This window comes from Prinia subflava, unplaced genomic scaffold (genome assembly GCF_021018805.1).
Source record: "Prinia subflava isolate CZ2003 ecotype Zambia unplaced genomic scaffold, Cam_Psub_1.2 scaffold_64_NEW, whole genome shotgun sequence".
Lineage (NCBI taxonomy): Eukaryota > Metazoa > Chordata > Aves > Passeriformes > Cisticolidae > Prinia > Prinia subflava.
This window is the reverse complement of record NW_026961071.1, coordinates 226524-252633: the sequence shown is the minus strand read 5'-3', so window position 1 is coordinate 252633 and position 26110 is coordinate 226524. Positions and strand designations below refer to the sequence as shown.

The following is a 26110-nucleotide window of genomic DNA, read 5'->3' as shown; positions in this document are numbered from 1 at the left end:
TTTGGGGAACTTTTTGTATCCAAACTCCTGACCAGGAAGAAAACATTGCTGAAGTTCCTGCTAAAACGGTCATAATGGTGAAGAATTAATGCGGGGTAAATTACGTTTAAGTGCAGTACTCCTGTTTTAAAGAGCAGAGCAAGCACTTCCCTTGCGTTGCTGTGGCCCTTGCGTATTTTTAATGAAACCCGTTGCAGGGCCAGCACCTCCGTGTACTGCTGCACCGCGGGGCCCTGTGCCGCCATCGCCGGCGGTGGGCGCGGGCCGGGGGCGGTGCTGAGGCGGTGCTGAGGCGGTGCTGAGGCGGTGCTGAGGCGGTGCTGAGGCGGTGCTGAGGCGGTGCTGAGGCGGTGCTGAGGCGGTGCTGAGGCGGTGCTGAGGCGGTGCTGAGGCGGTGCTGAGGCGTCGCAGCATGGCGGGCGCGGGCGGGCGGGCGGCCGCCTCCGCCACCTCGGGGTCTTACACGGGCCGCGGCTCTTCCACGCCAGGAGTGGGCGGGCGGGCGGAGCAGACGCCGCACTACACCCTGGGGCTTCTGCAGACGCCGCACGGCTCGGAGAGCACCGGGGGCTCCTCCAGAGGCGGGACACGGCCGGGCGGCTCCAGCGGCGAAGGCCTCGCAGCCGGCCGGGCCGCCAGGAGCAGCGCGGTGAAGCCGGCAGTTTCCGAAAGGGGGGGTACGGTCTCTGCCCGGGCCTTCATCTGTTTCTTTATGCTCCTGCTCTCTTTGCTAGGGTCGGGTTCCGAAGGGGCTGTTAAAAGCTGTGCTTACTGAGATGGGGCAGCAGCAACTAACCGTCATAGCGACCTCTTTCATTGAGCCGGTCAGAACAACTGAAATCGTTCCTTGCACTTCTTTGAAGAAATCTGTCTTATTTTCTTTAGATAATAGTAGCTGAGTTCTCTGGTGGGAACCGTAAACGTGTTTGAATTACTGCACAGTGTTTGGTTTGGGTTTTGTTTTTATCTTTTTGGCCCAGCCTTTGAAATAGTTTTAAGTGCCTGTCGATCCCGATGTGTGGTAAGAATCTTGTGCTCCTACAATGCAATACTGCGATTTGCCATCCTTTACAAAAATCTGCTATCAAAGTCTGTATCTTGGCAGGCAGCAAAAAAAAAAAGTTTAAATTGTGATATTTTCAGAACAAAAGAAGCTATGAAAGGCGTTGGAAAATATTTTAACACTTGTTGCAATGAATTCTGATGTACGTGTGTATAAATTATGTATAAATTGGAAATTAGGGAAAATGGGCTTGGGTAATACATATGATTACTGAGGAATCCTAAAAATCCCAGATAGAATGCTAATTCGAATGGGGCATGATTTAAATGTTGGGTTTGAGAAATACTTGTATATGATTTGGTTCATGTGGTCTTCAGATTTGGTTCATGTGGTCTTCAGAATTACTGTTTTCCCCCTGTTATGCCAGATTCAGTACCTTCTACAGGAAGTCTCTTCTGCCAAAATTCTGACTGAACTTACACCGAAATCTAAATGAATACTATTTTAAAAAAATTATCAGTATGCATTCCAATGGTGATGTGCCCACTCTTTAAAAATCCCCAACCAAAGAGCTAATATTTTTATCACTTGTCACAGTTTTAAGATTAAAAAAACTCCCAACCAAACAAACACAAAATCCCACGTCACCCTCCAAACAACCCAAACAAACTCCAGAACCCCAGTATTGTAGATATTTTTGTACCAATGAGCCTTAATAGAGTCATGCAGTTAATTGATCATCTAAAGACAGTACTTAAGTATTTTGTCTTGTGTGTCAGTTTTTAATGTAATACAAGAAACAGAAACATTTGTGTTTGGCTTTTTTATGACACCTGGAGTTTTTTAAGTGGATCTGCTGTTTGTGTTTTCAATTTTTTAAAAAATCTTAAAAAGCAGTTATCTAAACTAGGTTAAGGATGTCTTCAGTCATGTCAAGAGAATTTAAAAAAAACCAAGTAAATTATTTAAATAATTTATTGAAACTTAAAAGTGCTTTGAGACAAAGGTATTTTGGAGGACTTAAAAACATTGGTAGATCATAAGTACATGTGTAAAAGAAACTGCTATTAAATACATCCCAAATTAGTGTTTGATTTCTGAGAGTTGATCCCCATCAGTTCAAGGGGTTATCATTCCCAATTGATTCTTTGTTTTGTTTTTTCTTATTGTCCTGTTTTTTAAAAGGAATGCTCAGCTTTCAAAAAAAAAAAAGTTTTCATAAACACTTGTGAAGTTTTAGGTAATGTTTTTTCAAATAATGGGCAAATGTGAGATAAAGTTGATTTATAGCATTCTTTCATAAACCTAGAATTCATTAGAATAGGAAGTGATCCTTAGTAAAGTGACTTCTGTTGTATTATTTCAGTTCAACAATGTAAATCCTTACTTTTTTATTGGCACTGCAGGTAACCTCTTTGTAGAAAATCATATTAATGCAAGCTTGTTTTCAAAGCAGTCTGACTTTTATTTCATTTTATACTCTGGAGAACTTTCATAGAAGGACTTTTTCATATCTCTGCTTATAAAAAATGAAGATTTGTAAGGTGTTGTTTGTATATTGCTTTGTGGATAAAAATTGTTTGTGGCTGTTTTCATAATTTACTTATTTCTCTCTCCCCTCAGAATCATATTTTGGGGACAAAAGTTCTTGTGTAGAAAATGCTAATACTTTGAATCTCACGAGTTCTTCTTCTGTGCGAGGTCTGAATAGCACATGTATAGGGAAAACACCTCTCTCTTCTGGTAGATCTGGTTGCAGAAGCCATACTTCTCTTATGGGATATTCGGGTAAGTTTAACAGCTCTTGGAGGAAACAGGCTAACTTGCATTTCTGACTGTATTTTATTAAACAGTTCTATTTTAAATGTTGTATGTTAAGATACTGAAATAAACTCAAAACACGTGTGTTGTACCACAGAGAATGCTGCCAAGGAACAATACACCAACAAGAAAATACTACTTCATGTACTGAGAAGATGCATTGGTGTTGCATCTTCTTGCTACTTACTTGCATTCATGTCTGAATTATCAGTGTAGTTAGAATTCAGACATTTTTCAAATTGTCCAAAATCAAATTATATTTGTGGACATGTAGTGTGGTCACTTAGGAGCCCAAATTCATGCACATTTCTAATCAAGGTTTATTTTTAGGCTTGTAATGCATTTGACATAATTTATAACATAGTTCTCAAGTTTCTTGATGCAAGTTTTATTTATTTTATGTTGGCATGTTCAGAGGTGTAGAACACTCGTCCTTCACAACATTTACACAGTAGCTGATTGGACATTTTGCAGTGCTTCATGTGAGCAAAATGGTGTTACAGGGTAATGGTGCCTAGTGCCATGTTATACGTATCATATGTGCTCTGGTAATGCAGAAATAATGGGATTTAAAGTTAGTTCCTTCCCAGTCTGACTAATCATTATCAGTTCAGTCTTTAGTATTCCTAAAGACAGAACTGGTAATGATTCTTTCATGTATCTGTATTTTTTTTATTCTTGCCCTGTCATTTGTGATGCTCCTTGATCAATCTTTCATTGATCTGTATTGAATGTAACTGAACATATACAACTGTTTTACAGTTACATCCTCATCTGCAGTTTCTGCTCATACTGTTGCATCGGTTATTGTAGCTGTAGTGGAAGGAAGAGGCCTTGCCAGAGGTGAAGTAGGAATGGCCAGTATAGATTTAAAAAATCCTGAGTTGATACTATCTCAATTTGCAGACAATACTACTTATGCCAAGGTATTTTATGGGTTAATTATTATGACTTACTTTCTTGAAAAATGGGAAATTAAACTTCTAGTTTGTGAAAGGGATTTCTCAAAAGTGGAAGTAACAAGTTCTAGAAAATGTGCAGGGTTGAAAAGACTGCTGTTTTCCATATTGTGCCTCAGATATTAAGAAAGAATGTTTTTCAAAAGAAAAACAGCCTTTCTGCAAAATACATTCTTGTGGGACTGAGATGCCTCGTTTTGAAGAGCACTGGGCAGTATATGGTAGTAGAACTTGCAAGTATTCTTCATCGGGCAAAGGAACTCTGAGAACAGAACTGCATAAATGTGTGTGTGTGTGTGTGACACACACACAAGAGTAATTCCAGTTCTGGCGTTGATTACATAAATATTCCATGTCAGTTTTCTCAGGGTTGCTGTTCCCTGAGATTCTCCTCTGGGTTGCTGTTCCCAGAGGTAATAAGGTTTTCAGTCTTCTCTTTGCCCTAAGTGTTTCACACCAGAGGTAGAGACGACAAGCTGAGTCCGCCAGTGCATGTTTCCAAGGTTGTTTATTCTTCATTATCTCAGTTCTTTCTCAGCTCTGCCAGGCCTCCCTGGCAGGGTACCTTATCTTAGTTCTTTCTTAGCTCTGTGAGGCATCCCCAGCAGAGCAGGACATGTGGCAGGACTGGGCGGGTCAGAGAGCCCCGTACCTTATGTACGGTACCCTCAACCCAACCACCGTCCACAACGTACTTTTTATTTGCAAAATTTTACCCATGCCTACTACCTATGCTAACATGTCAGTTCTACTCTAAACCAATCCTTGAGATCCAGCTCAGCAGAAAATGGGGGACGAGAGCAAGAACAAGGAGCACAAGGGCCACTCCCCAATTCCTCCATCTTGTCTCTTCAACCCCATATAATAAAAATCCTAGATTCTACATTTACATTCTATGATAAATGAAACACTACTTATTTTGAATTCTCTCAGCTTGTGATTCTTCATACAATGTGGGCATTCACTCCCATGGCCAGGGATCAGAGGCAGTGTCGTCCTGGGCTCTGTGTGAGGCTGGCTGACCCCCTTGTACAGATCTCAGACCCCCCTGTCTGGTCTCCAAACCCTCCAGGGTGGCCAGAGGGATGTTCCAGACTCCGACAAGTTTGAAATCAGATTCACTCAATTTACAGCCAGCACTGCATATGCTACATTAATTTAGAGAGTAATCTCTGGATTATGCAGCAACAGCATTAGTGGAATGTCTTATTTCGTGGTTCTGTTGTAGTTAAGCATGCTAGAAAATAACATGGCTTGTAGCATCTTTACAATATTCAAAGAAACAAAAGCTCTATTAGTACAGTAAGTAGCTTTGACTCAGGATATAAACAACTATCAAATACGTTTACTAAAACAGATGTTGTAATATGTCCTTGTACAATGTATATTGTACAACATTGTACGTTACAGTTGTTGTAATGGGCAACATAACATGTTGTATAATGGGTTTCTTTGTTTTGTTTTATATTTAAGTATTAGTGCTTTTAGAGCCTGTTATGGTCTGAACACACACAGTTACATATTGAACATCCTTTATAACTGCCCCGCACACCATGGTTAGAATTGTTCATTGTTTTCCCACCTAGCCATTATAACAGCTGGCGTTTTTATTTGTGCACATATGTTCCTAATTTTCCATTTAGATTACTGAGTTCTCCATTATGCTCATACCTGATACTGCATTCACCATTCAGTCAAAAAAAGAGAGATGGTAGCATACTTTTCCCCTAATGCAGGAAGTGTCCTACCAGCCTGATTTTTTGCTTTAATCTCTTGCACCTTTAACAATGTGTGAAAAAATTTATGTCACCAGAGGAGGAGACAGAGGAGTCTTGTACCTTTTATTTTTGAACAAAGGCAAAGGCCATGGGGTCTCTCAAATTGTTAGAGGACTGTAGCCTCCTTTTTGTCCTGATCTTCCCAGCTGCAGAACCTTTGCCCATTCCCTATTGGCTGAGGTACTTGGGAGGTACAGACTTCCCGATCTGCCTGCTAAATGTGCCCCTTACTATGCTCTCCTGTGTATAACATATGATAGGTGACTATTAAAATCAGCTTTAAGAGCTAAATCCATCCTGGGTGGGGAAGTTAAATATTCATAAACCTATTAAGTGTTTGTTCTTCTCAAAGTTCAGGAGCTGAGCATGACCTTGGCTAAGCAGCAGTCCGTGTCAATTAGTAACACTTTTTGAAGTTGATGGTTTGTCCCCTTAATTCCTTATCTACAAGTCTCTGGGCCTATCTGCAAGCAGATTCACACAATCTGTTTGTAAAGACATATTCATCTTACTCCTTTCAACAATTCTGTCTGATCTGCTGATCAGCTGTTTTGTTACACTCTCAGAATCCATGCTTTACCTAGTGATTGGTATCCAGCCTACTGTATTTTCTCTTTCTTGTGCATACTTCTGTTTTTGAATGTTCAGCAAATACATTCAGGAAAATTTTCTGTACTTTTAAGTTCTTCAAGATTTGCTGAACTGTGATGCCACTGGAAAAAACCTTCCTAGTGGTTAGCAGATATGAAGGGCAATGACAGCCTTCCCATCCCAAATGCCCTTAGATGATTTATTTTGTGTATTTTTTATGCTTGTTTACCTTTTCAGTAGGACATCATCTGTCCCTTTGTGCACATCTTAACCTCTAAGCAGTTAAAATATAGTCTGATTTTTCATGTTTCTCCCTTGAGAATTTGTGAATGCTGGTATAAATGAACATAAATGCATGTTTGTCCTTTCTTATACAGTAGAAGAGCATATAGTCTACTAATAATCCCTACAGGGGGTGTGCATAACGTAAAGCTGGTAAAATATACACTTTTTTTGCCATGTTAATACTGAGATAAATGTTAGTAGAGGAGGTTAAACAAAATAAAAAACTAGTCTCAATCAAAAGATTAGTAGTATTCAGACATGTTGGATTTGTTCTTCATCCAGAGCACAATTAACCTTCCAGCTGCAAGCCCAGAAAGCTGACATCTGTTGAAATAAGTCCTTCTCCCCCATCATAGCCATGGAATAGTTTTGGATATTCATCTCTTGCTTCAACAACAAGCATGATTCTGTGTTCAAATAACAGGGGATAAGCTCTAAATTTTCTTTGTTTGTTTTTAATTTAGTTTTGTGTATATTTAGATACATATGAATTTGACTCATTAATGTAGAAGTTAGCAGAAAATTTCAATCTTGAACTGATTCTAAAATACAAGGGTTCTGTATTTTGTTATTGCTGTTCATTATTGTCTAAAATATTTTAGATTATATAATTTTTTAATTGAATTATTTTGATTTTTTTTTCAGGTTATTACTAAACTCAAGATTTTAACACCACTAGAAATAATAATGTCAAACACTGCTTGTGACGCAGGGAACACAACAAAATTGTTCAATCTGATAACAGAACATTTCAAGGTAAGATCTAAAATTTCATTCAGTGTTTTAGAGTTCTTGTTGATCACTATTAAATGATGGTTGATTTGAGAGTTTTGCACAACTTTTAGAATCTTAAGTGCAGACAGATTTTGTTTTCTATGATTTTCAGGTCTAATTTTAGAATGACAGTGAATAAACTAAATGGAGCTCCCATGCTGCCACTCCTAATACTGACAATTACAGAGATAGGTATATTGCTGACGAAACCTGGAAGTTTTGAAATTGTGGCATTGGGTAATTTGAGTAGTACCAAACCTAGGAAAGATACAGAAATTAAAAAAATAAATATTCTCCTTTGTTTCTCCCTTGTTCTCTCAACCTGATAAATCAATGAGGTTTATGTATCATAGAATAGGAAAAAGAGCACTGTCAGGGTAAAAGAGGATGAGATGAATTGGTATAAGTCATTTATGAGTATTAAAGCCTCAGAACCTTAAAAAAAACTATTAATTACTACCTGAATTGCTTCATGCCTACAGAGCTGATAGCTTCTTTGTGAGTGCTCTTCTGCTTCCTGATCTCTCTCCCCTTTTTGTCACATAGATCACTTGTGCATCACACACCCTCAGTTACATTGACCTACTTGTGCCCGTAAGCTAGAATGAATACTTCTATGAAGACAGATTGCAGGATCAGTTGATAGTTTCTTGGAAACATATCACTAGAAAAATACAGAAGACTCTCTGATGTAACTTTTAAAACTATTTTCTTTCACCCCCATCTTCACAGAATGTGACTTTTTCAACTGTCCAGAGAAAATACTTCAATGAAACAAAGGGTTTGGAGTATATAGAACAATTGTGTGCATCTGAATTTAGCACCATTTTCATGGAAGTCCAATCGAAGTATGTTTAAATAAGGAAAAGCATACTGTGTCCAGATAAGTTTTTAACAGAATCATTTTATGTACTCATTACATGTACTCGTGACGTGTGTTTGTCATGTAGCAAAAGTCAGAAAATCATAACAGAGCTGTCTTTTTATTTGCCCTCCAGTGTTTCTGACATATCTAGAAATGTAAATAGAAATCCTGTTACATAGTTGGGTGTTTTTTTGAGTTTTCTCAGCTTTCTACTTTTTCATTCTTTCCTTAAAGATACCTTTCAAGAGTTATCATTTTCTATGTATCAACATTTTTAAGTGTTGATACTTGGTGACCAGGGTCTTCAAGTCACATGTATCTGTTGAAATATGTATGTTCACTATATCAGCAATATAGTGTAGGCTGTCAAGTGTACAGAAACTAAAACATTTATGAATATTTGATGAATGTATTTTCACTAGACATGGGTTTGTGCATATTTGAAATATACTGCTTTTTCAGTGCTATCAATCACAGTAGTTGCCAAGCCACAGTAGTATGAACGTTATTTCTATAATGCACTACTTTTGTGGTATTTCAATAGCAGTATTCAACATTCATAGAAGATTGTTTCTTTCCAAGGTATTACAGTCTTGCAGCTGCTGCAGCTTTGCTGAAATATGTTGAATTTATTCAAAACGCTGTTTATGCTCCTAAATCACTAAAGGTGCGTTTCCAGGGGAGTGAGAAAACAGCTATGATAGATTCATCATCAGCACAAAATCTTGAACTAGTGATCAATAACAGAGATTCGCGGTAAGAATAATTTTTCCAAGTTACGTTTTTATAAAGATGGATTTTGCTAAATTTCCTTGACATTTGTGTCAAAGAGCTGACCATTATATTTATTTCTATATGAGAGAATTTGCATACCAGTCTGAGCTTCTAAAGAAAGTATTTAAAATATGTAACAATTCAGCACAAAATTTCTAGCACAGGAAATCCTGAAGTGAATGGTAGAAAGAGATGATGCATAATCATCTTTACATTGATGTGTATGTTTTATTCAGACTTTAAAATTTTATTTATGCAAAATTTCACAATATGAAATGAAAGACATAGTATTTCTGCAAGTTTCTTATGTTGGATTAAAACATCTACATTTTACTCATTTTACACAAGATACATGCTTCAGCCTTGAAAGGTTGTTTTCTTTTGGGTCTAATAGTGGGAAAGAGTAATTTCTGTAATGATGGGAATGTACAATGTGGTACTTGATTGCATGGTAGTTTTCCACATTGAGATAAATGCTTGGAGCACTTCATCGGCAGAAGAAACTTCAAGGCTTGCCTTCTCCAGACTGTTACACTTCTGGTTAGCAAGCAAAATACTTGGAACTTACATTTTGCCGCCTGTCAGGTTCTGAGATCCACCTGTTTAGATGTCCACTTAATCACCCTGATGTAAAAAGAGCTTTCCCCTTGGGGAGATACAATAGAACCACAGAATGCCTTGCATAGGAAAGTACTTTTGAAGTGATACATTTCTGAAAAAATGTTTTTCTGTTCCTAATTTCACAGATGGTTTTGAAAGGAAGGTGATTACAGGAGGAACTGAGTAACAGTAAACTGCATTAAGTTTCTCTGTTGTTTTGGGTTTTTTTTAGCATCATTGATGCAGAATTTTTGCTGATCCACTGGCAAGTTTGAATCAGCCAAACATAACTATTTTTATTACATAGATCTTACCCCTGAAGCCTGGTTAGATATCTTTGTCTTAGGTATCAGAAGCTAATAGTTAATAAAATGGTTAATAGTAATAAAAGTTAATAGTACAGGCACAACCAGAAATACCTAAGTCAAATTGTGTGCCAGTCTTAATTCTAGAGGGACTTGTCTTTCTTCATTTAACTGTGCAGGGAAATAAGTCCTCAGCTGCCTAAAGATAGGCACTGTGGATACTCTCCCAAATGTAGAATTCCACTTCAGTGTTGTCACAGGTTACATCGTACAGTAAGTGCACCCTTAATATGACTGAGTTTGAATTTCCCCCTCCCTTTTTTTTTTAATTCTCTTTGACTATTGCTTTGCTTTTTTATACTATGGTATTTCAGGGTGTTTCTGCTCACTCTGTCTATCTACCTACGTGTCTGTCTTCATGGTGTTTGTTTTGTGTACTTGTGTCTTCCTACTGAAGTTCTGGTTTAAATGAATATGTTATTATGGCCCTGGTGTTTCACAGGTCTTCTTCCAGCTAATAGCATGGAAGATTTCAGGTTTCTAAAACTGTTTAACTGTGTAGTAGGTGTAAATATTATAGAGGGCTTATTCTACATAGATGTAATCACCCTTAAGTGTGAAACCCTGGGATATATAACATATAAAAGCCATAAAGATGAAACTAATACTTACAAATTATAAGCATGTTATTTAGCTCCTATATTGACTGAAATATGTTTTTTAAAAGAATAAAACCAAAAATTATTTCTCTTTTTGACTTCTAAGTATTTTAAATTATTTTCAGAGGTGTATTTCAAGTAAATTGTTCTGATTACTATTTCATATCTGATTATAACTTGATAATTTGCCTCCTTGTGTTCATTTTTAATTAGTTTAATTTAGAGAGAAAATGTGAACTTTACCACTGCAGTAGCAATGAAATACTACTATATAATGAAATACTACTATGAATAAAATACTAAGTACAAATGTATTTTGGTACTTATATAATTGAGGGCTAATATTATATTAAATTACATTGAATTACCTAGCTTCCTAAACTGCTGTAGTTCATATAATATACACAACAAACAGGGAGATATTAAGCATGCCAAAACATGTCTCAGATTTGTAGGATACTCTTGCCTGTAAATGTCTCCTTACACTTGCCATCTCTTTTTTTTTGGTACATGTATTCTTCACATCTATTTTATTTTCAAAGGAATGGTCACACACTCCTTGGTGTTCTAAATTATACTAAAACTCCTGGTGGAAGTCGAAGACTTAGATCCAATATCCTGGAACCTCTAGTTGATGCTGAAACAATTAACACAAGACTGGACTGTGTTCAGGAGTTACTCCAGGATGAGGAGCTCTTTTTTGGTCTTCAAGCAGGTAGTAGTTTATTTTGTAACACCTAATACTATATATTCTTTTTAAACATTTTTTTCTAATATAAGAAGATATGTAGTGTGAATCAGGATGTTTGAAAAGTATTTTTAATGGTTTGTTAGATAACATAGTGAACACCTAATTTTTTTAAGTAATCTATATTATCATAGTGATACTTTTCTCAAGTATTTTGCTTAGAAAAGTTGAATTTCTCTGATAAAGTATATAGAAGTCTCTGAGCCAAGAGCTTTTTAAAAGAGTTGGAGTTTGTCTCTTTGCCTCTGTGGCTGGGTATGCATTATGTTTGATGTATACAAGTATATATAATGTATACATGAAAAAGCTAACACATTCCTTAAGTAATACTTGCATATAAATATATTTTTCTATGGCTTCATAAAATATGCAGTCCAGAGAAAGGTAAAATACAATGCTGAAATTAGTCCACCTGAAACTGGATCATATAATCTTTATCTATGTCACAAGAGAAATACAATTCAATCTAAGAAAAAAAAGTATTTCTGAGTTGACAGATGTCTGCATGCTTAGGTATAGTAAGTCATAAGTATAGTCACGACAAAATACTTCAGATACTAGCTATTTTAAGCTAGTTTTTACCCTGTAAATAATTTGTGACCACAGAATGTAAGGAAAAGATTAGCATTAGTATAGCTAAGTAATTGTGTGCTTTCAAAGAAAATACATCTTCTTACAATTTCAGTTTAATTTCTGATGTGTATACTTTTGTTTTACAGTTATTTCAAAATTCCTGGATACAGAACAACTACTTTCAGTTTTGGTACAGATTCCAAAGCAGGATACAGTATGTTTCAAAATACACTTTGGAATATCAATTATCTGTTTATAACATGCAATATATAAATATGATGTCTATAATTCATCTTAATTTATGCAAATGTACTTCCAAAAATGTTGACTCTTTCATCACTCCTCACCTTTATTCTTCATAAGTGTACATTTTATTCAACAGTACTTAGATGAGAGAGAGGAATTTTCTTCACATCGGCAGAAGTGAAAAAAGTATTCAGTGACTTACAGTCCTAGTGACTTTATGTCTAAAAGCAAGCTTATTTTTTCATCAGATCTTGCCTCATATATCAGTCTGTATGTTAACACTTGTAATAAAATACCAAAATTGAATAAATACATACAGTTCACCAGTGAATCTTGGTTGAGACCAGACCCAACAGTTAACTACAGTGAGCCTGAGGTTACTGAACCTCAACTTTGTTTCCACTAAGCATACTGAAACCATGGTGTTAAAAGCTACTTTTGCCTACGGTGCTTGAGCTGGATATTTCTGCCGCTGCTTTTGATGATTCCTTATGTTTATGCTTGTGTGCCAGCATCTTAGATACTCAAAACTCTTTCACCTCTCAGTGTCTTCTCACATGCTGATTTACCTGCTTAGATGAACAGTTTGTCCAATTCTAGTTGAACAAATCAGGTACAGACTCAAACAGGACAGTAATAAATGCAGATCAATCTCTTTAATGACATAATCAAAACCCAGAAGGTTTATTGCTCCCAGCTTTCCTTATAGAAGTGTGTAACGTGAATTTGTAAGTTCATCTGTATGACTAAAACTGTCACATAGGATGCGTTTATGTATGCATAGGACCATGTACACCAAACATTTTTACTGCAGCGCTTTCATCGTTGACTGTTTCCAGTATAGCAGAGCTTAGTATTCATGCAACAGACATGCCTATTCAAGTGCTAGCTCAGTTGCTGCTATCAAATGCTAGGTTGGGCAATTCAGTATGTTTCATTCCTACTCTCCATAAAAGGTTTCATTGTAAACCTTCCACCAGTCAGCAGATGAGATGCACTCTGAGAAGCCTACAGTTTCAGATAAATCTATCAGTGGTATATTCAGCATGAGCATTCTCTCGTCCTAAGGAGGGTGTCAGTCACACAGAATCACTGGGTTGGAAGAGACCTTCAGGATCATCCAGTCCAACCCATGCCCTAACACCTCAACTAAACCATGGCACTGAGTGCCACATCCAGTCCTTTTTTTAAGCAGGTCCAGGCATGGTGACTCCACCACCTCCCCAGGCAGACAATTCCAGTACTTAAAAAATAGGTTTGGAACGGTCAACTTTTTTTTAATAACTGCTCTCTCTCCAGGCTATGTCATGCAATTACAAAGTAGTTAGGAAAAAGCATGAGTTTCGAAAGGGACTAATCGTCTTTTTAAGAAAAAAACATTCATATTCATTACATACATAACATCTGGCACTTCAAGGTTACTCCAAGAGACAGAAGCCTTACACTTCAAAAACTGTGCTTGATCCAGTCCTGCTGAGATTTGGTACTTAAAAAATCATGTCGATGGTGAAATAATTTACTGCCTTTGGGGTTAAGTGTATCATGTGCAGAGATTCACTTGTAACCCTAGTTTAGTTAAAATTCCTATAAGAATTAGTTGGTCAAAGATCCATTCCACTGCCAGTTTTGTATGTGTGACCACATTGGTTCTTTTGATCTCTGATTCTTTCTTCAGACTGAGAGCCCATATTTATTTGGAGATTAACATTCTTCCATTCATGCATTTAGCATTGTTTAGTTCTATCTTTTACAAAAAAAAACCAACAAAAAAACAAGCAAACAAACAAACAAACAAAAACCCCAAACACCAAAAAAACCCACAACAACAAAAAAACCAAAACCTTTATATGACTGTAAGATAAGAGATGCCCTCAGTCACAAGAGTAAAGAGATATTATACATGAATGAGAAAAGATTTCACATGGGATCATGCTCCTATGTTCATGTGCAATCTATGTTTATCTGTGTTATTTCCTTAAAATCCTGTTGCACAATGCATATGTACTGCATATGCTATGCCCTAGTGTCAGCAGCAAAATTCTTTATCATGAGTCTTAATGGGACATACAAAAAAAGTTTAAGGGTTTCTGTGAATGAAAGATTCTGAAGAACAGTCACTATTGTGAGAAAGATTTTGAAATATTTACTGAATTTTTTTTATTACTTTATGAGCAGATGTTTAAGAATGTATGTATATTAATCAAAGAGAAATCAACCAAACGGGGTTATGTTGTGTTTAACAGCATTAATGGGAAAAGGTTGTGTGCTTCATTATAATACATAATGTATTTGCTTTGAAAAAGTCTACAAATTGTGTAGCACTTGTGTAGAGCTAACTATACATAGAAGATGAAAAGTTTTCCAGCTTGGGCTAGCAGGGTGTTCTTGGAGTCAGTCATCAGTTCAAACATAGGAAAATCTGAACTATTGATGGACAAACTATCACAGCAGGCAGTGTAAAATTTAGGTAAACATTTTTTGTGCAGACACAAAGTTGTCAAAGGGAGCTTATGAAGCATGTCAGGAATTTGCATTAAATGTATAAGCCTGTTACTGTTAAGAATAGGAGTTTTACTAGTTCTTAAGTACTTTTTTGGAACAGTCATACAAATGCCTCCAATATTGTAAATATTTTTCAACAGGTTAAAACTGCTGAATCAAAAATAACTAATTTAATCTACCTGAAGCATACCTTAGAACTTGTGGAGCCTCTAAAAGTAAGCAGTCTTTGTTGTTTTGTTCTGTTTTGTTTTTTTTAATAAAGTACAGACCATTTTGTCCTTATTTTTATGAAGTGCAGTTTATTAAATGTCATAGAATATCTCAAGTCAGAAGGGATTGATAAAGTAAAAAAAGAATGTAATTACAGAACACAATACTGACAATGTCGACATAGTATGTTGATTCTTAACACCAATCAGAAATACGCATTTGTGTCTATAGTGTGAAGAGCAGGATTCCTACCATTACCTGAATAACTGATTATATAACAAACATTTAACTGAAACTCCTGCTCAGATTCCACAGACTGTTTATGCAACTGCTGATTAGCCTCACTGAATCTGAAAACTTTCAGTCCTCTAAAAAGGCTACAAAAAGAAGTAACTGCTATGTCCATATTTTAATCTTCAACAGGCTGCTTTAAGAAGCTGCAACACACAGCTGCTAAAGGCTTACTACAATTCTCTTGAAGATACAAGGTATTTATCATAATACTTAGCTACTGTGTTAGAAACTCTTATCTCAAAAGTGCATGTAAGATAAAAGTTGTTGCATCTTTGCTTGTTTATAGTTATCGGTATAGCTCAGTTCCTTTGCTCAAAGCTGATTTTAAGGGTCAGAAAATCTAATTTTCAGCTAATGAATAGAGGGATACAAGCAAGAGAGCTAGCTGTGATAGTGGAGTTGGAGATGCTGCTGAACTGAACTCCCTTAGAAATAATTCTGAAAAGACAAGAGTAGTGGTTTCCTAGAGTATCCATAATAATGCAAAAATCAAGTGTTGTGTATTTGAAATAAATGTATATTTGAGAAATAATTTATATGTCTCAAAGATGTGAATAGTATTTTTAGTCAGACTTTGATATAGTCACAGTTCATTCTGAGGTGAAAACAGAAATGAAATGTAGTGTTTTGTTCCAACAGTAGAAAGTTTAAAAGTAGCTTCACTTATTTGCAATACTGCTACTTCTAATTTGGGGATGATAATGCAAGTAAATATCATAAAATTAGTGATACAACTGATATTGCAGATTTGGAATTATACTTGAAAAGATTACAACTGTAATTAATGATGATACAAGATACACAAAAGGATGTCTGAGTATGAGGACCCAGAAGTGCTACGCTGTTAAGCCTAACATCAGTGAATTCCTTGACATAGCTCGTAGGACATATACAGAAATTGTTGATGACATAGCAGGTATTTCTAAACTAAAATTTGTATTCATTTGGAGTTTAAAGTACATTGCACTTGACATATAGAAGCCATGTAATTATATGTATTATAACCTTCTCATATGTAAAAAGTGTTTAATAGTGGTATGAATTGATTGTCATTGATAAGCAACTGAGAGTCTCCGTTTCTGGATAAAAACTCAGTTTTATTTTAATAAAATTGAATAATTGTATGGTGATTCCTATATTCAAAGCTTTTTTAGTCCTTGTCCTCCTAAAGTGCAAAAAAGTTGAAGTAATAGAACAGAATTACTCCACCTAAAACATTCTGCATAAAACATGGAACTCTTTCGTTTAACTTCCTCATTTAAAATATCTGAGTTGTTTGTTCTTTATATTCTAAGCAGTCCTTATCTATCTGTGGATGAAGGTATTAAAAGTCAGAAAATACGAACAAAAGGAGTTTTGGCATGATGTGCATTATTTTGTTTTAGTAACCTTCCTGTTTATCATTCTGTCAAAATAGAAGAAAAAATTTCTTCTGAAACTGATTTCCTTTTTTCAGTATAAATTGTTGATTTCTAGCTAAAGTACCATCCTAGTTTAGTCTGTAGTTGGAAACATAAAAGAGCATCAGAAACTTTAGCACCTGTCTTTCTGTTTTATTCTAATCCCAGATTCATACATCATGAAAAATACAGATTTTGTATTTCTGAAACCTTCCATTAACAGTTTCCAACTTTGTACCAGCACAAGTGGGGAGTGAGGGGGAGGGGGGTACATGAATGTATACAATTTGGGTTAAATCTTTGTATGTGGTATGTAGGTATGATAACGCGACTTGCAGAAAAGTACAGCCTACCAATGAAAACAAGTTTCAGCTCTGCTTGTGGATTTTTTATCCAGATGAATGCTGATTGTTCAACATTACCTAATGGCCAGCTTCCTTCAGAATTTACAAAGGTATCTGCAGAAAATACGTTTTAGCATAACATATTTGTATACTTCATTTGTTATATGTAATACATTAATAATGAAGTATACATTATACAGTAAATAACAATAAAAATAATTTCAGTGAAGATATTTAAAAGTAAATGAAGTTTTAATTCGGATGTTTTTATAACTACTCTATATTCAGTTATATAATCAATAGTGTGTAAGTACATGCAATTATGTTTTGTGTAAGAATAAAGTTGCATATCTTGCTAATTGTTATCTTAAGTGAAATTTTCATAGAAAATTACATTGTAAAAATGAAACTGGGCATTGTTTTTTATTTCCCCATATGGTTCATAATTTGGTTTATAGAAGCTGGTTTTCCTTCTGATAATAAGGCAGGCTCTTATTACTGGTTTCAATTCCCCATAGATCACGAAAATGAAAAACACATACAGCTTCACTTCAGCTGATTTAATAAAAATGAATGAAAGATGTCAGGAGTCCCTGAGAGAAATCTATCACATGACCTATTTGTAAGACCTGTTAAAACTATTTAATATTTGCTAAGTATGTTCATTTTCTCCAGTTATCAGCTAATTATATGGGATTTTAAAGCTATCTTTCTTTTAAGTTATGGTTACTTACAGAAATAGTCTAAAGCAACACTGTTCAAGTGTACTCCTGAGACAAACAGAACCCATAAATTGTGTATTGTATTAAACATGATTGCAGATAGATTGGCATTTATTAATAGAAGTGGTCATCATATAAAATTTTAATGGGTGAATTATCTGTACAAAATGGCACAATGAATGCATTAGTTTTGCATCAGTAAAAATCAGATTTGTTAGTTTTAGTCAGTTCCTTATATTTAGAGTAGAAGTATTTCTGTATCTTGTCCTTGCGTGTGATCTTGTTCTCCTCTCTGATTCATAACTTAGTAAGTGTAAGGTTACCTGTCAGCTGAATGGAAATTCTTTCTAGCAACCATGTAGGGGTTTTTTAACATGTAAATCTAAGGGAATTAGAGTCACATTTCACATGTTAATAAAACATACTTGATCCCATAGCTACATTTTTAGTTCATTCTCTGTGTGAAGCTTTCATATGAGCTGTTGTATTTGAGGTATGTGTGTTGTGTCTGATGAGCAGAATGTTAGCTGAGATGATGGCACAAGATCTTTACTGCAAAGAAATTTATACATTTGCTCGCATCTGGGGGACATGATTGTGATTTATGAGTGACATTTTATCCTAATGTATACAGTATGAACATTATAGTTTCTTTATTTCTGTAAGTTGTATAAATTGAGGATGTGCTGTGCAACGGCTAAATCAGTGTCTTACTTCAGAATAGTGTGTAAACTACTGAATGAGATCTATGAACACATTCATTGCTTATACAAGCTGTCCGACATTGTGTCTATGCTGGATATGCTGCTTTCGTTTGCCCACGCCTGCACTCTTTCTGATTATGGTAAGTTTCTTCTTTGATTCTGTTACGGGCCAGGTAAAGACCCTTCTGATGGAGAATAACCAGGCTGTTTTGTCTGGTTCCATTTCTTTTTCTGTATCTCAGTAGTCTTTAGGTGAGTGTCTCTGGTCTGTCTTTGCTAGTTTTATGCTGATGTTCTTTCTGCTTCCATTCATCCAAATTAAATTCTGTTAGTTAGGTGCCATAAGCCTTCCCAGTCGCTCTTGTCAAAATAAACAGTTTAAGCATATTCTGTTCAAAAGCGTGAAGTGTATGGACATTCTCGGTTTACACGTTTTTCTGTTCCATTAATGCTGGTAGATAAAGAGGAGCCATGTGTAATCGGTTCAGAAAATAACTGTATTCTGACAGAAATCCATAGAGAGAGTTCCAGCATCAAATAGACTTTTGTAGGCATGGTATATTCCCAAATAATCAATATGGTAGCATATAACAAAAATAGAAAGAATGCTGCTTTCTTGTTTACCATGCAAATACAGGGTACATATGTGGAAGTAACAGGAGTCTACAACCCTTGTACTTTATAAAAATACTTTGGCTCTTTGTGGTTTTATTACTGGAGTCCAGCTCTACTTACTAGGGAACAAAACCACAGAATGTTAATTTAGAAATAAAGTTTTAGTTATGGGTTTCTTTCTGTAGTCTTGAATCATGAAAGCTTGAATGGTAATCAGAATCTGTACCTGAAAGTGGCTGGTAATTCGTCCCAAGAGCTCTGCTCTGGAAGAATTAACTTTATTTCAAAACATACTGGTTTAATAATGTAAAAGTTCCCACACTAACTCCTCAGTGTTTTACATCTTTTTTTCTCATTTAGTTCGTCCAGAATTTACCGATACTTTAGCAATCAAGCAGGGATGGCATCCCATTCTTGAAAAGATAGCTATGGAAAAACCTGTGTCTAACAACACATACCTGACAGAGGGCAACAATTTTGTCATTATTACAGGACCAAATATGAGTGGAAAATCAACATACCTGAAACAAATTGCTCTCTGTCAAATTATGGCACAGATTGGTGAGTAAGAGTATACAATATTAATCATCTTCTGCAGCACATTTCCCCCCGCCCCCTTCAAAATATTTATAAAGTTGAATGATTTAGCTTCCAGAATAACATTATGTCTAAATAAAATAATAACAGGTAGCCCATTTTCTTCTGTCAGCTCTTGTGTTGCTGACAGAGGCAACTGTAAGGTTTTTCATCTGCCATCAGAAACTTACTTATGTAAATCTTAAAGCCTTCCCAGTCTATCTTCAGAGGAGCACAGTTACCTGCCTTAGTTCTTTGGAGCACCATAACCCAATCTAGCACCTTCTGCTAGACTGATTGTGAGTGTCCTTCAAGTATGCTGGTCAGACGTGTGTTAGTCATCCAGAAGAAACACATGACCTTAAGCATGCCTAAATTACATAGAGAAACATGTTTCTAGACAAGTACAATGAATAGATAAATAATCAACTGCTTTGGATAAAAGTCGTATCAAATACTGCAAGGTTCTGTTACTAAAGTTATAAAAGGAAACCAACTATTTGTAAAGTCTGACTGAGACTCACTCCTTATGTTCAGGAATTCCTCATGACTTTTTTCTTGGAAGTTAGTCTGGTAGCAAAAGTCAACTCTATAGAATGAAGCTACTTAGCAGTGGAGTATAAAATTTATCCATCATGCATTTGTGGGTTCAGTCCCCAATAATTGCAAGTTCTTGAGGAATTGCTCTCAAAAACATGAGTTTAATATGAATAAAGCAAACTGGGAAGTTTTTGGCAAGAGGTTCCTGTTCTTTCCTATTCAGTAAAAGTTCTATGCTTTGAAGTCTTATAAGGGCAACGTAATCTTGATTTGGGGAAACTAATGTTTCTCGGGATTAGCAAACCAGTGGCCACAGAAATGTAAAACAATCCTAGAGTTCATTGCTTTTTTCTGTATCCCTTCAGACTGACCAACAGCTTCAGGCATATGATTTCTTACAGCTTTCACTGATAAGCTTTAATTATCCTATATCTATAATAACTTTTTTCTTTTCTTCTACCATAAATTAATGGTAGAATGTAATCTTACCAAACTTTATCAAGTAAGATGCATTTTCTGATGTGCACAAAAACCAAGTGTAAAAGTTTTTTTTTTCTCAGTGCCGTATTCAGGCAAATGTCCTAGTGATGAGAGAAACTTGTATTTTACTTGCTTTGTAGGTTCTTATGTCCCAGCAGAGTATTGTTCTTTTCGAATCGCAGAGCAGATTTTTACCAGAATAGGTATGGATGATGATATTGAAACAAATGCATCAACATTCATGAAGGAAATGAAAGAGGTATGAAATACAGCTGTCCAAGTCCAAGGCCCATTTTTACTGTTAAGCTAATAGAAATGGTACTAGTGTATTTCCACTGAGAAAGTGTACTTTGAAAAATAGTCAAAAATTCAGCCTTCACCTCTTTTATGATAAACCGTAGAAACCCAGGCATCTCTTAAATAGAAAGATATTCCAGTCTGAGTAAAAAATCAGTGCTTTGTTGGATAGTACTTGGTAACATTTTTGGGTTTGCTTAAACTTTAAGTTGTCATTTGTAGAGGCCTGAGCTCTCTGAATTTCCACTCACAAACTGATACCATTTTGAGGGTAAGTTCAGTGGAAAAGAGAGTGCTGTAGTGTGAGTCTGCTTGATTAGAATTGACAGCTGTTTAAAAGCTTTGAAAAGGTAAAATTGCTGTATCTCAAGAGATTTTTTAAAAATTTCTGCATTATGTTCCATCTGAATAACAAAAAAAATCCTTTTTAAATAAAACACATAAGAATGATAACACTGTGAATATTTTTCTAGATAACGTACATCATACAAAATGCTAATGATAAATCTCTCATCATTATTGATGAACTTGGCAGAGGTACCAGTGCCGAAGAAGGTATTGGCATTTGTTATGCTGCCTGTGAATATCTGTTGAACTTAAAGGTAATTCTGTTTAATTCTGTTTTGAAACAAATTTAAGCCTTGTTTTGTCATCCTGAAAGTATATACAGTATTTTCTCATAATTTAACATTTGCAAAGATTTCTTGGCTAAATATGGTATTTTTCATAACCGGTGCATAGTAAGAATTACAGTGATAGAGGAAACTTGAGGACATAAGCTGCAGTTCTGTTCACTTGTTGTGGTTTAACCCGTCGGCTGCTAAACACCACCCAGCTGCTTGCTTGGTCCCCATACTGCTGTGGGGGAGAGATCAGCAAGGTAAAAATACAAGAACTTGTGGGCTGAGATAAAGACAGTTTAGTAAGTAAAGAGAACCATATGCAGAAGCAAAATAAGGAATTCATTCACTGCTTCCTATTGGCAGGCAGATGTTCAGTTGTTTCCTGCAATGCCGTGTTTCCTCACAATGACTGTTACCACAACGCTGAATGTCCCTCCTTCCTCCTCTTTCCTCACAGTTTTTATTGTGGTGGTGTAGTATGGTGTGAGATATCCCTGGGGTCAGTTTGGGTCAGCCATCCGGGCTGTGTCCCTTCCCAGGTCCATGAACACCCCCAGCCTGCTTGCTGGGAGGAGCAGAACAGCCTTTGGTGCTGTGCGAATGCTGCTCTGCAGTGGCTAAAACATGTGTGAGTTATCAGTACTGTCTTGGTCACAAATCCAAAACAACATAACACAAGCTGCTATGAAGAGAATTAACTCCAGTCCATCTAAAACCAGTACACTGATCACAATATCTTTCCAACTTGCAAGCTTGTAATTCTGTCTAGAAAGAGAATAATCCAGTCTTTAGTTTAATTTTGCTTTTAGTTTGGTTTTAGTTTTGCTTTATCCTTGAATATTAAAAGTGAACCTCTCTACCTGGTGGTTACTTTTCAAAGTACAGTGGTAGTTCTGCACAACTTATGAATTGGTCACAGAGGTTATAAAGTTGTTTAGAAAACTGGAAGATAATTTTAGATGAAACCCAAATTTCACATCTGTTGCTAGTTATGGGATCAACCTCAGATGGCTGTTACATACCTTTTGAGTGTGCAGGTGTTTGTTTCTCCTCAGAGTTTATTCAGCATCCTTTTGTGGGTTTTTTGGTTTGAAAAGCTCAGATACTTTCTGGCACTTGTACTTTTGATAAAGAATTCCTTGAGAGAATTAAACAACCGTTTGACAGTCATTCCAATCCACACCAGTCAGATTTTGTAATCATCATGGTTTTTCTTTTGTTTCTGATACTTTTTTCCTTCTATTTAGAAATGAACAGGAGAAACAGTTGGAAAAGGTGTACTTGCCAGTGGTAGAATGCATCACTGAAGGATTTTAATTTGCTTTAGTAATGTAAAGACAGCTTTTCGATGTTTTGGAGAAAACCTGGACATCTATGAGATTATTTAATTTTTCTTATTTATTATAATTTATTTCTGGATCGTTGCCAAAATAAATTTTCTTTCTTGTTTCCTTATGTAGGCATTTACACTGTTTGCTACACATTTCCTGGAACTATGTCATATAGACGCTTTATATCCTAACGTGGAAAACTACCATTTTGAAGTGCAACATGTGAGAAGCAGTGCTGGAAATAAGGAGAAAATTGCTTACACTTACACACTTTCTAAGGGATACACAGAGGAAAAGAACTATGGTAATGGATTCCACTGTGACTTACAGTTGGCAAAAGTTGCACAAGATATTATTTAAGTTATTAGGCATCTAACATTATTTTTTCTGATGACAGATTTCCCCTGAGTTTGTGTCTCTCAGAGAGATACAGGGATCTCCAGATCTATAATTTATTCCAAATAATTGTGTGTTTTAAGTAACCATGTAGTTAGATAGTAGTTTCGGGTAGTATGAAGAACTTATATGATATTTGGTTGTGAAAAAAACATCTTACTGATGTTAGTATCTCCCTGGTTCATGTCTGTTTGAATGAGTTGAGTCTGAGCATATGCTACTTGAGTTCATTTAATCTGCACTTAGGGAAGTGAATGAATGTGCTGGAGAGATTTAAAGATGTGTCTGTCATAAGCAGTGATATGACTGGTTAACAGCAGATTGGCCCTTTTTGATTAGCAAAAAGGAAGCAAGTTTCTTTAAAAAAGGAGAGGAATTTTATGGAATATTAGGCTAAGACAATTTTGAGCGGGTCTGCAAAAGCATCAGTGTTCTCTGAAAAGTGGATTTACTTTTCTTTCAACTATAGAATAAATTATAGTGTAGATTGTACAGATTGATTACTTGTGGGTCCAGAAAGAAGAAAAGAGTGAGTGACAAAGATTTAAAGAAATCTGTATGTTTCCAAATACTAAATTTGAATGTTGATTCCTTGATTTAGGTAATACTTAATCAAGAGGAAATCAGCTGCACATGACTTTTGCAAGCTATTGTTAACCTAAGACTAGAAATTATTCCAGTTAAACTTCAAGTAATAGGACTTAAAACTTTTCTTGATCAGAATTTTAGAGTAAGTTAAACTTTGATGCCACAAGCGCAGTTTTAGATGCTATGCCACCCCTAACTCCGAAGAATCGTATGTTTAGAGAGTAATCTCTGAGAGCAGGAGACCTTTAGAAACTCAGTGTTCATGTCTTGGCTTTACCTTACTTGAGCAACATTCTAAGAAAGGGTACAAGGGCTCTTCATGACCCTTTTTCATTTTTGAACCTGCTGTATTAAACCACCCAATGAACCAAAGACTTTCCTGGGGTACAAACAAAGGAAAAAGTTAAAAAATCATGTTAGGGCAGGAAAAATATCTATTTCTTACCTTGAGTATCTGGAAGTTTGGCTGTTGGCAGCAAAGAGGTTGAAAAATGGCATTCATGTCCACTAGACGTCTGGATGTAATTGAGAGTGCAGTTAGCAAAACCTCTGTATTTTCTGTCAAATTAAAAAACCAAACGGAGAAAGCTGTAAACACCATGGTGCCATTTTTTTTTTCCTTTTAACCTCCTAATAGGTCTCATTCTACCCATTTACAGTATTACCAGCAGTAACTTGATGTTGAGGTGTATTTCAAAGATAATATTAAAACAAAGGTGACGTCTTAGTTCATAACTCTCCAAACCTTATTGTTTATTAACCAAAAAAATTCGAAAACAAACATAAACAAAACAACACACAAAGAAAAACAATACCAATATTATTTTAGTAAAAGTTAAATCTTTATCCCTTAGAAAAACTGGTGAAGTTAATTCTGGAAGACATAAAATGGAAGGTAAGGATAAAAATTACATTAAAAATCCTGATTTGTGTTTTATATGTTTAGGACTAAAAGCTGCAGAAGTGTCCTCCCTACCATCATCCATAATTTTGGATGCAAAGGAAATTACAAATCACATTGCAAAACAAATTTTGGTACGTAGTAGAAAATTATAATGCTGTATTTTACAGTTTCTATACAACTCAAATGTATTTCCAGTTTCTGTAAGGATACAGGATAAGCACTGCCTTTGTTTTAGTGAAAACAGTTTTCATTAAACTTAGTATTTCTGGAACCAGTTCTGAAAGTCCCTGTTATACTGAAGGTCCCTGTTAGCTGACAACCCAAGTGACCCTTAGGGTAAAGGAGTATTGGATGTAATGTTCGTATGCAGCCCAAGAACTGTGAGATCAAAAACAGGTAAAAAATAGGTAATACTGGTATTTTTATAATGGAACATAATTTATTTCATATTTTAATGTATGTATATTTTTAAGAACAGCACAGGCAGAAAAGCACTCCTGAGATGATGAAACAGAGAGCTGCATACCAGTTAGCAATGAGATTCGTTCAGACTGCCAGAAATTCTCGACTGGACCCTGACAGTTTGCGTGTATATTTGAAAGCCCTGAAGAAAAAGTATGAAGCCAGTTGTCCTACACCTGGAAAAAATTATGAGCAACAGTAATGTATAACATAGACTGTTGTTCTAACTTTTATGACTGCAAGATGATGCTGGTTTTCCCCAAAGTATTAGTACTGTCTTTTCACGTCATGTTATGTTTTTAATTCTTAGTCTAAATTACACTCAGTAATGGAAGACCCTATCCTTTATGGGTTCCCTCTCTTCTCTGACATACCTGGAAGAAAAGCATTTGCCTTCTATGAGGAACACAATTCTTTTTGACAGTAAATTGTATCATTTCCATCATTTTAGAGCAGCATTGAGAGGAGAGGGAAGGACTGGGGCAGAATACTAAGGAACTCAGAATTTCAGGCATGACCCAAAAGAAAGCTGAGACTGCAAAAAGGGAAAACTGTGTCCAAATTGCCTCGAAGCAGTTTTTGCTGTCTGTTCTTATTCCTGTTTTATTCTCGACGCTCCCTGTGCCATTGTTTCCCACTGGATCCTTGTGTCTCGTTCCCTGTGCCTGTTCCTATTTTATCCCTCTCTGCCATGTTGCGCATCCGCTTTGTTTCGATTTTTAAAATCGTTTTCATCCTGCACCCTGTTCTTCCTTTTCTTCCTATGTCCTCTCTGCTCCCACTCCCTCTTTCTGCCTCTCATCGTCCGTCCCTGGTGCTCCCATCCCACGACTGGATGGGTCCATGAGCGCAGATCGGGATGCCGGTGCTGCAGCCTCCCGGGGGCAGCAGCAGCAGCGTCGTGGGGAAGGGAGGAACCACCTGCTGCCACCGGCCCGAGCGCAGGAGTGGAGCCTGAGCCAGAGCCGTGGCAGCGTCCCTGGCCCGTGCCGTGGGGCGGCTGGTGACCCGCCACAGCGGGGCTGGAGAGGAACTTCAGCCCTTCTGGGGGCTTCCTCCCTTTCTTGTTGCAGCAGAATCCCTTTTTGGGGGGATGTACGTGTGGAAAGGGCTGGAATAAAGTGCCGTGCTGCTGTCCCAA

The 26110-nt window shown here is 36.4% G+C and overlaps 1 protein-coding gene across 5 annotated transcripts; it reads left to right on the top strand.

Moving 5' to 3' along the window:
• The first annotated feature begins 369 nt into the window (after positions 1-369).
• Positions 370-26110, top strand: LOC134565657 (mutS protein homolog 4-like). Of its 5 annotated transcripts, none has more exons than XM_063425288.1 (20): positions 371-677; positions 2627-2791; positions 3587-3750; positions 7083-7193; positions 7944-8059; positions 8659-8832; positions 10957-11129; positions 11882-11949; positions 14624-14698; positions 15117-15181; positions 15734-15903; positions 16705-16841; positions 17250-17353; positions 18173-18297; positions 19265-19333; positions 20509-20627; positions 21139-21267; positions 22749-22923; positions 24550-24638; positions 24986-26110. In XM_063425288.1, the coding sequence occupies exons 1-20, from the start codon at positions 413-415 to the stop codon at positions 25169-25171; spliced, it is 2679 nt and encodes an 892-aa protein (XP_063281358.1). In that variant the 5' UTR covers positions 371-412; the 3' UTR covers positions 25172-26110. The 5 variants fall into 5 exon arrangements, with proteins under 5 accessions (XP_063245237.1, XP_063281358.1, XP_063245238.1 ...); XM_063425287.1 differs by having other exon boundaries at positions 372-677; positions 19133-19333; XM_063425289.1 differs by having other exon boundaries at positions 373-677; positions 19133-19333; positions 24981-25163.

Excerpts from the sequence above, each read along its gene's own strand:
- LOC134565657 (XM_063425287.1), top strand. The coding sequence starts at position 413 with ATGGCGGGCGCGGGCGGGCGGGCGGCCGCCTCCGCCACCTCGGGGTCT. Across the intron at positions 678-2,626 it reads GGCAGTTTCCGAAAGGGGGG|AATCATATTTTGGGGACAAA; the intron begins GTACGGTCTCTG and ends CTCTCCCCTCAG. Across the intron at positions 8,060-8,658 it reads TTCATGGAAGTCCAATCGAA|GTATTACAGTCTTGCAGCTG; the intron begins GTATGTTTAAAT and ends TTTCTTTCCAAG.